Here is a 13,152-nt window from a genome sequence, read left to right as displayed (position 1 = left end):
ACAAACAAAAAATCCTTAGTCATTGCAGGCATTTTAAACGACTGGTTTAACACGAATGTTTTGATAGCAAATTCTGATGTAGTTAAGCTATATAAAAAATGTTTCTTTATTTCAAACATGTACGTAAAATAATTCATAATACATTTCGCAACCAGGGCCGTATTAACACATCAGGCACGCGAGTCCATGGCTGAGAGTTGTTTTTTGGAATTTCGCGCAAAGCTACACAAGGGCTATCTGCACTAGCCGTCCCTAATTCAGCAGTGTAAGACTAGAGAGAAGGCAGCTAGTCATCATCACTCACCGCCAACTCTTGGTCTACTCTTTTACCAACGAATAGTTGGATTGACCGTCACATTATAACCACGTTTTGGTTGTAGAGGGAGATTTCTGATAGCTGTTCTGCACTTTGAACAGTGGTTAAGAAGCTCAGTGTTGCCTTTCCAACATCATATTTGGCGAAACATGGTTTCAGTGTGGTCACCCAACTTCTCTCCAAGCAAAGAAATCGACTCAAGGTTACTGAACGTGGTGATTTGACACTCTTGTTAATCAACTTTAAAACAGTCATTGGGAAACTGGTATCAAGCGCATTCATCGCATTGATAATTTACTGAACAGTAAAGTAGTTACTACATGTTGTATCCAAGATTCTTGGTAAATGATTATCAGACTTTGAAAAGCTACTATCGAGTTTATCAATTTTGTTAAATTAATTAAACTAAAAAGTTGTAATTAGATTTTCATTTTGCAATTGATTGTTACTGTTTTGAATTATATTGTGTTATTATCTTCCTTAGTGGGTTGGGCAAACCGTTATTCTGAATAATGCTTTTTACAAGGTAGGGGATGAATTTATGGTAACCCGAAAAAGTTTGGGAACCACTAAACCAGAGGCAAGATAACACCATCTACCTCTAACTATTTCGCTACCATTTTACCATCGAATTATACCGTCCCCACAGCTGAAACAGTAAACGTGTTCAATAATGAATTTCAAACTCGCGGATTACTAACGCATGAGAAACTCAATCTTTGCTGCACACAGCTTTGATTAATATTAGCATTTCACGATTTGTTTTTCTTTTTAAAATCTCACAATTACAGTCGTTTCAACAACAGCATTTCAAGATAGCGGCGAAACGCATTCAAGTTTTGTTTAATGCACGTGTCTTTTTTGTGGCGAAGTAGAAACATCGAGACACTTCTCAACACATCAGTTAAACTGTGATGTTTAGTATATTCTACGTTTGGAAGTTTCTTTCTCTATATCTTGGTTTAAAATCATAATCCGCAAACTTTTAACTTTTTTTTTTTTTAGTTAGAGAGCTTTTGATATCAAGTTAGATAGACACAAAATTTTTTTAAATAGGAAGTGTGTGCGTTTGTTTTAAAATTTCGCGCAAAGCTACACGAGGGCTATCTGTGCTAGCCGTCCCTACTTTAATAGTGTAAGACTAGAGGAAAAGCAGCTAGTCATCACCACCTACCGCCAACTCTTGGACTACTCATTTACCGACGAATACTGGGATTGACTGTAACATTATAACGCCCCCACGGCTGAAAGGGCGAGTGTGTTTGGTGCGACGGGATTAGAACCCGCGACCCTCAGATTACGAGTCAAATGCCTTAACTCACCTGGCCATGCCGGGCCTATTTAAATGGGAAGTTAAGCTTTTCGATAAACCTTCAGATTTAATCGGACAGCAACGGATAGCTTTCTTAAGAAGCTTGCAATACAAAAAAAGTAATTGTAAAGTCTTTTTATTTATTTATCTTTTAAAATGGAATAACTTGGACGAGAATACAAGAAATGTATTTCACATTTTATCATGAGCATTTCGATGGCCAAATATCAGAAATTATCGAAATGCACAGGCTGTGTTTAATGGCTAGGCTTCATTTAGAGTGTTACATAGAGAAAGATTTGTAATTTTTGCATTTTACTGTAAGAAATATTCCGCAAGTATATATACTTCAACCGATAACAATGATGATACGAGCTTGTCCAATAGATGGTGATACTATACAAGTACACTATATAGCATTTGGTATTTTCAAGCTGATCATCTGATATGATACATGGGCTAATAGCCACGCTAGTGACCCAAAGATTTGAGTACAATTAGCCCTAACGTACAGATGCTGACCTTTCTTATAAAGAAAAGTGTGTATGGGGGGGGGGGAGATTTGCCCAGTTAAAACGCCCCACAAATGAAAGTGTGAAGTAAATCGCAAGACATATCATGGATCGAACCTTAGATCTTCGATTCGCATCCGAGGACGATAACCTCTAGACCATATCATTAAGACAAAATGTCGATAACCTCTAGACCCATATCATTACGGCCTGGCATGGCCAAGACGTAAGGCGTGCGAAACGTCGATTTTCGCGATAGCCGTGGGGTGTATAAACGGTCAATCTACAAGAGTTGGCTCAAGCTGCTAGTCTTACACTGCTAAATTAGGGACGGCTAGCACGAACCTGCGAAATTCAAAAACAAACAAACAAAAACAAACTATTTATTAATTTTTGTAACTTCAAAATGATTAACATCATACATAATGTTATAAATTTCTTTAACACATAAAATACCTTGAAAGTTCTCTTAACTTTAATAACAAACAGCCTACGGCTGAACCAGAGAGAAGTTTGCTAAATCACTTTCAGCCAGTTAAATCTAAGACTTTGATGCACTTCTCGCAAGTTTCTCATAATACAGCTTAATTTATGACGAACCAAACGGCTTAGTACTACGAAATACAATGAATCGAGTTACTGGGAGCAAGCTTTTGCCGGCTTCGATCGGATTTTACCGATTTTCTCTGAGTTCGTTCCGAACTCCGCACAACGTCAGTTTCGCAGGTTATATGGGAAGTGCAAGGTCGCAAGATGCTCAGAATGTTACCAGTGTGGTTATGATCAGGACGGGATACAGCGAGAGCGGTAAAACAGGTCAAAGGTTTATCTCTGACAAAAGTAACAACGTAAATGAACGTCCGAGGTGGAAAAACAACAACACATCCAATTATCACAAAAGAAGATGAACTAAAATAAATAGATAACTTATCAACAGCTGAAAGACAGGGAATAATGGTGAGGGTGAAACGATGGCTATGGAAACCGAGTTTCGATACCTGTGGTGAGTACAGCACAGATAGCCCATTGTGTATCTTTTTGCATGATACCAAACAAACAACTGCTAAGTGATAGCTAGAAAAGAGAGCTAGCCAACAAGAAGATTGGTTTGTTCTGAAGTTCGCGCAAAGCTACACGAGGGCTATCTGCGCTATCATACCTTAATTTTGCAGTGTAAGACTAGATGAAAGGCAGTTAGTCACCACCACCCACCGCCAACTCTTGGACTACTCTTTTACCAAGGAATAGTGGGATTGATCGTAACATTATAACGCCCCAACGGCTGGAAGGGCGAGCATGTTTGGTGCGACGAGGATTCGAACTCGCGACTCTCGAATTACGAGTCGCGTACCTTAACTGTCTGTACATGCCGGGCCCCAACAAGAAGAAGAACCAATAAAATCACTGTTGGTGGTTACTATGGAGACTGTTGCTAGTCGTATGACTGATGACTAATCACCCAAAACTGCTCAGTTTTGACATTGCGCCTTTAACCGTTGCAGCTGGAGCAAAATACCAGCCAGATCGCACACTACCAATCCATATAATACACTTATGCTTTTCTGGATTTGACTGGGATACCGGTAAGACTGCGGACTTGCAACGCTAAAACCCGAGATTCGATTCTCTGCAGTTGACAGAAGTTAGCCCAGTGTGGCTTTGCAATAGCTCACACACAGTAAGCTACTTTAATTTTCTCGGATTAAACAGCAGTATGTCTGTGTACTTACATCGCTAGAATCCGGGTTTCGATACCCGTGATGGGCAGAGCTGAGATTGCCCATTGTGTAGCTTTGTGATTAATTACCACTTGTTAATGGAATTAAAATTCGATTATTTTCTGCAATACACTACTAAACTACATTTGTTAATTTCAATCTGTAACTATTTGCTGCTTCTGAAAATATTAAACATTTGAATTTAGAGATAGTCGTTTCAGGAAAGAAACTTGGAAAAAAGTCTCAAAAATGTTTTTGTTTGTGATATTTAAAATTTGTTTAAAACCAATGATGCAATTTATTTATGGGAAAAAGAAAGTACGTAAACTTGATTTATTTTCTTCATATGTTTACGTATAATTGTTCGTTTCAATGGGTGCTGTTACAAAATTTACCATAAAAGGGATTGTGCGTTATTAAAGCCGTTAGAAACAGACTAGACAAGCAAGAACAACTCGAGGAAATACCGATGATAAACTAGAAATACAAAGTTTTTGTTTACTTGTAGTAAGTCAAGATTAAGATCACGTGAAGAGAGGGATTTCCCGGAATATTTATAATTATTAAAAAAAAACACACATAAAAACGCCATTCTTTGTGGTCGCTGAAACTTTAAATGTTTCAAACATTTAAAGTATATGGAAAGTGCGTTGTAACTGGAAAGAAATTTCGAACGAACGGAATACACAAACATACACCAATTTAATTAAAGCCAAAATTAAGGGGTTCCGGGGAAGAAACAACAACAAAAAGTTCAACATCATGAAAACATTTCTTTACTAAAACCACTTCAGACACGACTAATTAAACCAAACCAAACTAAGAAGTAATTTAACTTTCATCTTCTAAAAATCAAGCCAAACGCAGATCTTTACTAATTCAACCTTAGAGACAGGGGCGGATTGTTATTAATGTACCAGGCCAGCCTGGGAAGTCGATCCTTCTCTACTGAGAGATAACATCACAGATATCAATTTGATCTTAAAAGCCGACGAGTAAACAAAATTTTACTGTAAGCCACTAAGTAATAATTACGATATACATCACAACAATAAACCTCATAATTACTCGATTTATGTTGTGTCAGTTGGGGTATTAGAATTGTCCGTAGCTAGTATTTTAGTGTTAACAGAATACCTTTTTTTGCTTACAAATATCGCACCAAAATTATAGGATATCTTCCACTGCATCGTAAAAAACAACACAGCAAGGCCAATTAATTGCAAATAATAATAATAAATTTGTTACGGACTGATTTTTAGGAAAGGATATTCATTTTGAAGCTACTGTTCTTTGTTCTCCTACATGATCTTCTAGCCTCTAACATCCTTGTACTAAAGGTCGTCCACATTTTTCGTTTTGACTCAAGAACTCACTGCCATTTAAAATTTTAAAGCAGAAATAAGATAAGCATATATTATAAACAGCAATACCTATATGAGAACACTATTCAATTTCAATGTATTACAGAGAAATACCTATCTCGTTACCAGAAGAAACCCAACAACAGAACACTATTCAATTTCAATGTATTACAGAGAAATACCTATCTCGGTACCAGAAGAAACCCAACAACAGAACACTATTCAATTTCAATGTATTACAGAGAAATACCTATCTCGTTACCAGAAGAAACCCAACAACAGAACACTATTCAATTTCAATGTATTACAGAGAAATACCTATCTCGTTACCAGAAGAAACCCAACAACAGAACACTATTCAATTTCAATGTATTACAGAGAAATACCTATCTCGTTACCAGAAGAAACCCAACAACAGAACACTATTCAATTTCAATGTATTACAGAGAAATACCTATCTCGTTACCAGAAGAAACCCAACAACAGAACACTATTCAATTTCAATGTATTACAGAGAAATACCTATCTCGTTACCAGAAGAAACCCAACAACAGAACACTATTCAATTTCAATGTATTACAGAGAAATACCTATCTCGTTACCAGAAGAAACCCAACAACAGAACACTATTCAATTTCAATGTATTACAGAGAAATACCTATCTCGTTACCAGAAGAAACCCAACAACAGAACACTATTCAATTTCAATGTATTACAGAGAAATACCTATCTCGGTACCAGAAGAAACCCAACAACAGAACACTATTCAATTTCAATGTATTACAGAGAAATACCTATCTCGTTACCAGAAGAAACCCAACAACAGAACACTATTCAATTTCAATGTATTACAGAGAAATACCTATCTCGGTACCAGAAGAAACCCAACAACAGAACACTATTCAATTTCAATGTATTACAGAGAAATACCTATCTCGTTACCAGAAGAAACCCAACAACAGAACACTATTCAATTTCAATGTATTACAGAGAAATACCTATCTCGGTACCAGAAGAAACCCAACAACAGAACACTATTCAATTTCAATGTATTACAGAGAAATACCTATCTCGTTACCAGAAGAAACCCAACAACAGAACACTATTCAATTTCAATGTATTACAGAGAAATACCTATCTCGTTACCAGAAGAAACCCAACAACAGAACACTATTCAATTTCAATGTATTACAGAGAAATACCTATCTCGGTACCAGAAGAAACCCAACAACAGAACACTATTCAATTTCAATGTATTACAGAGAAATACCTATCTCGGTACCAGAAGAAACCCAACAACAGAACACTATTCAATTTCAATGTATTACAGAGAAATACCTATCTCGTTACCAGAAGAAACCCAACAACAGAACACAGTTATATTACCAGGAGAAAACTTTAACGTTTCAATCTATTAAAGTAAAACACCCATCTCATTACCATCAGAACACTATCAATTTTAAATCTATTACAGGGGAAAAACCCATCTAATTACCATATGAATAATATAAAGTTTCAATATATGAAAAGGAAACACCCAGCTTGTTACCAGCGGAAATCTATCACTACGGGTGTCCATCTTCTTGCCATCAGAAGAACAAGCTATTACACCAATCCCATTTTCAAGAAGGAAGGTCGTTCAATCTGTGAGTTTGCAATCGCGTCCGTAAGTGAATTCACTGATGAATAACATTTACAGCTGAACAAATTTATTGCTGATTCCAAATTCATATTACTGAAAGGCTATTTACTGCAATATCCAAACAATGATTACCTAAAATACTAAATATAAGTTGACAATAACTCCAACTGGTGCTTGTTCAGCTTTAATATTGACAGCCATTCGTATGGCAGGAAGTAAAAATGGTTTGTTTTTTGAATTTGGCGGAAAACTACATGAGGGCTACCCGCGCTAGCCGTCCCTAATTTAGTAATGAAAGACTACGAGATTTGTTCTTCTTTTTTGTTTCAACTCGTAAAACCTGGTAATACACTAAACTCTCACAATTGTTTCATATTACGTACACTATTATAAATACCATTACCTTATTGTTTAGTTTACGTGTAGTTTTATTAAATAAAACTACGTTTACGTGAGTTTATAACGCCTGCAAGAAATGTTGCGCACGATAATGATAGAATAATAAAATTTCAAGAAGGACATGAAAGAGTCTTTTTTTTTTTAAATTTCGCGCAAATCTACTCGAGGGCTATCAGCGCTAGCCGTCCCTACTTTAGCAGTGTAAGACTAGATAGAAGGCAGCTAGTCATCACCACCCACCGCCAACTCTTGGGCTACTCTTTTACCAAAGAATAGTGGGATTAACCGTAACATTATAACGCCCCCACGGCTGAAAGGGCAAGCATGTTTGGTGCGACGAGGATTCGAACCCGCGACTCTCGGATTACGAGTCGAACGTCTTAACCCACCTGGCCATGCCGGGCCGAAAGCGTCTAGTCATCATCGTTAAGTTACAATACAGTTTCATTCTATATTCAGTACAAATAGATAAGGTGTGTCTGCATTAACAGCCACTCGTAACTAGAATGTAATACTCATTCGATATTTTCGTTGTATGAATTACTGATTTTAAAGACTGACTTCTGCAACTCTTAAGTAAGTATTTCGAAAATACCTTTTATTATTTACATTGACAAAAAAAAGAGGAAAATCCAAAGTATAATGATTTAAATACTACGGATATCAATTACGTTATATTAAAACGATATTAGAGACTCGCGGCGTCGTTGCAGTCTACGGTTCTATATACAGTCTTGCTCTATCTTATGACTGTATATTGACAGCCCCCTTGTGGCACAGTGATATGTCCGCAGACTTACAACGGTAGACGTGGTGGGCAGAGCACAGATAGCCCGTTGTGTAGTTTTGTGCTTAATTTCAAACACGGAAGCAACTTGATGAGCCTTGCCGCATAATTTCCATTACAGAAGGGCTAGTCGTAAGGCTGGGAAACCTCTCCTCCCTGAAGGCCTTATATAGCCATATGGCACACGAGGACGACAGTTTCACAGCGCAAGTCCGATGGCAAAAAAATCTATATGAAACTTTAGCAGTAAATCTTACATCAGTTCAAAGTTTCCAATCTAAGCACATCTTTATGGTCTATGTGTATGTATACTTTGAATTACAAAGGATTGTTATCCCAATTCCCAAAGGCGGTAAATTTTTGGTGGGATATATAAAAATGTCAAAGTGTAGTTCTAATACTTCCCTTTCGATGGTTGTGTTTGTCACGTGGTTTTTCTACACCTATAGTCGTTTTAATAAAGCGAGCTCAGCCCTCTGTATCATCTCATTTGGCACTTTTTGTAGGAATAACACTATTAAATCATATTCAATTTCTGTTATAAATTGCATATGTTTGTAAACAGAACAAGAGAAAACTGACGACATGCTTGCCAGTAAGAATTGAATGCATACTTAACAGTACAATATCTAAAGATAAAACACAGAAATAACATAAAATTTATTAACATAAACAAGTTTTAACTTTTTGAGAATTAAACATCACTCGATCAGCATCCATAAACATCACTAAAAAATTAACCAGATGGTATTATATACAAGAATATAAGAGAATGCTCACCTGTAGGTGAGGGTTTCCTCTCTGTCGATCCACTCATGGGGTTCTCCTCCGAGTTTAATGACATAAAAATGCGAAGAAAGACTGCAAGTCATATAGGTTAGAGGTGTTTCCATGGGCCAGAGTCCAGTCGGATGTTGCACATTGTTCCCGGCCGGAGGGGTGGAAAGTAGGGGGAGATCGAAAGGAAGCAGAAATTTAAATAGAACAGGAAAGAAAGGAGACAGACAGTAAGAACGAAGTGGCAGAAGAGAGAGAAATTTAAATAAATTAAATTAATACAAAATATTTCACGCTATTTACATTGCAAGTTGACTACATTTTTCAAGAGAACGATTATAAATATTTTGACGTCATTATATCTTAGTTTATTTTCTTGTATTTTAATTCGTAATTTTTTTCTGTATATCAAACAAATATTTTGTGAAAACAGAAAACGATTTAGTTGTTTGTGTTCAGAATTAGTTTTTAACATATTTAAGAGATAAACTGAACACGTCACATTTTGACGATATAAAAATATTTGAATGTTTCTGGTTGAGTATGTAAATAATTAAAACTATGTTATAACAATAAATTGAAAATATATAACAAAAACCTCATATGTATTTACAACAGATATAATAATAGTTATATATCAAATACTGGTACTAGTGCCATCTGTCGGTGGGATGAAAATCTTTAATCATATTTTAGCACAAAATATTTGGTGTAAGCTGTTCCCTTTTTTGCCTTTTAATGAAATAGCAATCACGTTATTAAGCCAAACAATCTGCAAAGGTTGCGATTTGAATGAAGTTAAACGAATAAAAATTATTTTCTCATTAGAGTGCTTAGAATTTGAATTTTCAACTTGAACGCCACCTTATACTCATGTGGACCTGTTAAAGTATAGCCCTTAATTTTCTGATACTATTTTAAGAGAAAGAAGTTAAAATACTATTTTGACCGAATAACAAGAGTTTCGTCCACTTTTATAAATCACTCAAAGCTAAAAGTATAAAACTTGCTTGACAGTACCTCAGACCCTCAGATGCGCAGCCCAACACGCTGACTACTAGGACACGCACGGCCCAAGGGTCTGAGAAAATAAATATCAAAGTCTGAGCCCAAGGTTGGATAAAGATGCTTAAAGGTTGATATTATGTACTTGTAAATGCCTTAAGAAGAAATTAACAACCAGAAAAGCTTTCGGGTAAAATATTCTGTAATAGTTATCTTTGTTATAAAGAAGTCAATTCAGTGAAGTTGGTGAAACACAAAATAACCTTTTGTAATAAGAATGACAAACATATTCCCAACATAAACACAGATTATATACTATAAAGATGATCCATTAGGTGTGTAACATTTGACTGTCTTGATTTCCGTAGTTTTTGGTAGGGCAGCTGGAAACTGTCTCACGGTGCATAAATGTTATTTTGTTTTAGAATTTTTGTCCGGAGAGGGAGAAAAATACCCTGAACTAAGGCATATTTCTACCCTTTCATTTAACACCTTTGGCTTTAAATTTATCTACCCAAGTTAAATGGGTTAATCATTATCTTCCACCAAGCAGGGCAAGACGTCAGCACCTAAGGAGGGTTTATGGATTTAACGAGGAAAGACAATAAACTATATCAAACAATGTGTTTTCATGCAGTTTTTGCTTCCTTTAATTGATCCAACTACACTAAGCGTTGAATATTTTTATTTATTTGATTCTGTCACGTAAATTCCTGGCCCCAACAGGGTGAACAAGGGCCACGACTGCTACCTCCAGATTCTCAATCTCTGGTCCGAAGCGCCCCTTTGTTAAAAGGTTATTTGAGAACAGTTTAGTACAGAGGGTTTTATATAAGCATAATGCCGTAATGGTGACCTTGTCATCTACGGAGATTGGTTTGTTTTGAATTTCGCGCAAAGCTACACGAAGACTATCTGTGCTAGCCCTCCCTAATTTAGTGGTGTGAGACTAGAGGGAAGGCAGCTAGTCATCACCACCCACCGCCAACTCTTGGGCTACTCTTTCACCAACGAATAGTGGGATTGGGCGGAAAGAGTGAGCATGTTTAGTGCGACAGGGATTCGAACCCACGACCCTCAGATTACGAGTCGAACGCCATAACCCACCTGGCAATGCCGGGCCCCAACACTCTTGTCTTGATTGGTTTAACTGAAGCCAATGGCAAATATGTAAGGCATTAACATCATTCAAAAGGTTTTCAGGTTTTAAGATGTTAAAAACTGAAAAAATAAAACACACAAAACATAAAAAAACAACGGCAACGTTTAGACAAGAGAATTATGTGATTCGAAGATTTTCAACACTAAATCGATTCAAACCATTCCCAGAACTAACTACAGCATAAATACAGGATATACATGAAGTTCGAGTCAAGACTACCTTGAACATTTCGAACGTGGTTATAACAAACTAGTGTACATTAATTTTTAGCCGCGGCATAATTGTTCACAGAATGGCATGACCGATTTAACATCTCTTTACAACTGTGGCTATTAAGAATTTTCTCTCTCTCTCTCTCTCTCTTTTTTCTTCTTTTAAAGTAAAAACCATGTTTTAGCGTTGAAACCTCTAAGGATTTACGGAACAAGTGGCGCACTATGGACGGACAAAATTAATATTTAAGTTTGTACGAAACTCTGTAAGCGATTTATTTTTCAGAGACGTAACCGTGGCAAGTGTAAGCAAAACAGTGGAACATAGTGTCATAACTTCCTTCTGAGTTGCGCAGTACTCAGTAGATCTTCTTTAATTGGTCGTAGTTGTGAATTTCAACACGATAATAATCCATAACATATTGCCTTGCTAAATAAAAGCAGGGCCGGTACAAGCGAGGATAGGGAGGAACCTGAAATTGACTTTCCCATGATAATGCCGTCCATAAATCTAGCTATAGTTGGATCAATTATATGTCTCATTGTTATTCCCTTCAGTTTAAGAAAAAAGTGAAAGCCAGGGCGGAATGAGTAGTATTTAGAGGAGAACAGAAATAATTGATCACATAAGGGTTAAGAAGGAGCCAGTGACGGATGACATAAGGGTTAAGAAAGGGCCAGTGACGGATGACATAAGGGTTAAGAAAGGGCCAGTGACGGATGGCATAAGGGTTAAAAAAGGTCCAGTGACGGATAAAATAAGGGTTAAAAAAGGGCCAGTGACTGCTGACATAAGGGTTACGAAAGGGTCAGTGTAAAGTTTCGTTGCTAATCCAATTTCTAATTTGTGACACCAGTTAAAATAGTGTTGCAAAAAGAGAGAAAGTCCAATTAATTTATCTTGAAATCCGTAAACAAAAAATAATACTAATAATACCAGTTGATTGTCTTGAAAAAATGATAACATACAAGCCTTAACAATGTCTTCATAAAGCTAGGGTTAAAGATGCCCCTATTAAATATTGCACATTTAGTTTAGTTTTTTCAAGACGGGCTCCTTATGTCTAGTAAAGTAACATAGAATACAACTGTAACACGTAAACCAAAGTGACAATATTCTTTTTAAAGCTATATCTTGGGCTCAGACGTTTGACCGAAATTGTAAGCTTTTTTCAAAAAGTTTCGAGATAGAGGGAAAAATTACGATGAATTTCATTAAGAAATCGAAATACAGAGGGCGTATAGGTACAACATGTCAAATATGTATAAAACTGAAAATAATGCTTGGTGGAGGTAATGGTGATGTCGTGTAAAAACTATAAAGGGAGCTATCTGCTTACTGTCCACCTAAGGAAATCGAATCCCAGCTGTTAGGGTTGTAAGTCCCCAGAAAGAGCCGCTTATCCACCGACGGACAAATTAAATTCATACCTGATGCAGGCGTTTACTACTTCGGCTCCAAATAAACACATCGTAACTTATTACGTTATTTTCCATAACGATGCACTTTTAGTTCAGTGTTCATACTTACCGTAAAGGGTCCGTAATGGCCAGGTGGTTAGGACGCTCGACTCGTAATCTGGGGGTCGCGAGTTCGAATCCCAATAACACCAAACATACTTGTCCTTTCAGCCGTGGGGGCGTTATAATATTACAGTCAACCCCGCTATTCGTAAGTAAAAGAGTGGCTCAAGAGTTGGCGGTGATGACTAGCTCCTTCCCTCTAGTCTTACAATTAAGGACAGCTAGTGCAGATAGCCCTCGTTTGCGCGAAATTCAGAACAAACTTACCATAAATCCAAAAGAAGATAAACCACATACCTGATTTTATATGTGAAGGACAGCAACAGTCAGAGAAGCTTACAGAATGCTGTCGTATATCTTTACTTATACATCACTTAATTTTTTAAAACTTTCTTATCTGTTTAAGGGTCCATTAAAAGACA

General features: G+C 36.7%; 2 protein-coding genes across 8 annotated transcripts in view; one reads left to right on the top strand and one right to left on the bottom strand.

Moving 5' to 3' along the window:
• LOC143226520 (uncharacterized) overlaps positions 1 to 13,152 on the top strand; it is a 142,239-nt gene that overhangs the window by 29,895 nt on the left and 99,192 nt on the right. The window lies entirely within an intron of this gene.
• The window catches only part of LOC143226519 (SPARC-related modular calcium-binding protein 1-like), a 107,187-nt gene that overhangs the window by 32,802 nt on the left and 61,233 nt on the right, over positions 1 to 13,152 (bottom strand). For 5 of the 6 annotated variants that reach the window (XM_076457555.1, XM_076457560.1, XM_076457556.1 and 2 more), the window contains one exon: positions 8,831 to 8,911. The exons of the other annotated variant lie outside the window; for it this stretch is intronic. In XM_076457555.1, coding sequence (XP_076313670.1) covers positions 8,831 to 8,911 — 81 coding nt within the window. The remainder of the gene's footprint in view (positions 1 to 8,830; positions 8,912 to 13,152) is intronic. 6 annotated transcript variants of the gene reach the window in all.

This window comes from Tachypleus tridentatus, chromosome 9, assembly GCF_004210375.1.
Source record: "Tachypleus tridentatus isolate NWPU-2018 chromosome 9, ASM421037v1, whole genome shotgun sequence".
Taxonomy (NCBI): domain Eukaryota; kingdom Metazoa; phylum Arthropoda; class Merostomata; order Xiphosura; family Limulidae; genus Tachypleus; species Tachypleus tridentatus.
The sequence above is the reverse complement of the archived record's forward strand: the minus strand, read 5'-3'. Positions and strand labels throughout refer to the sequence as shown.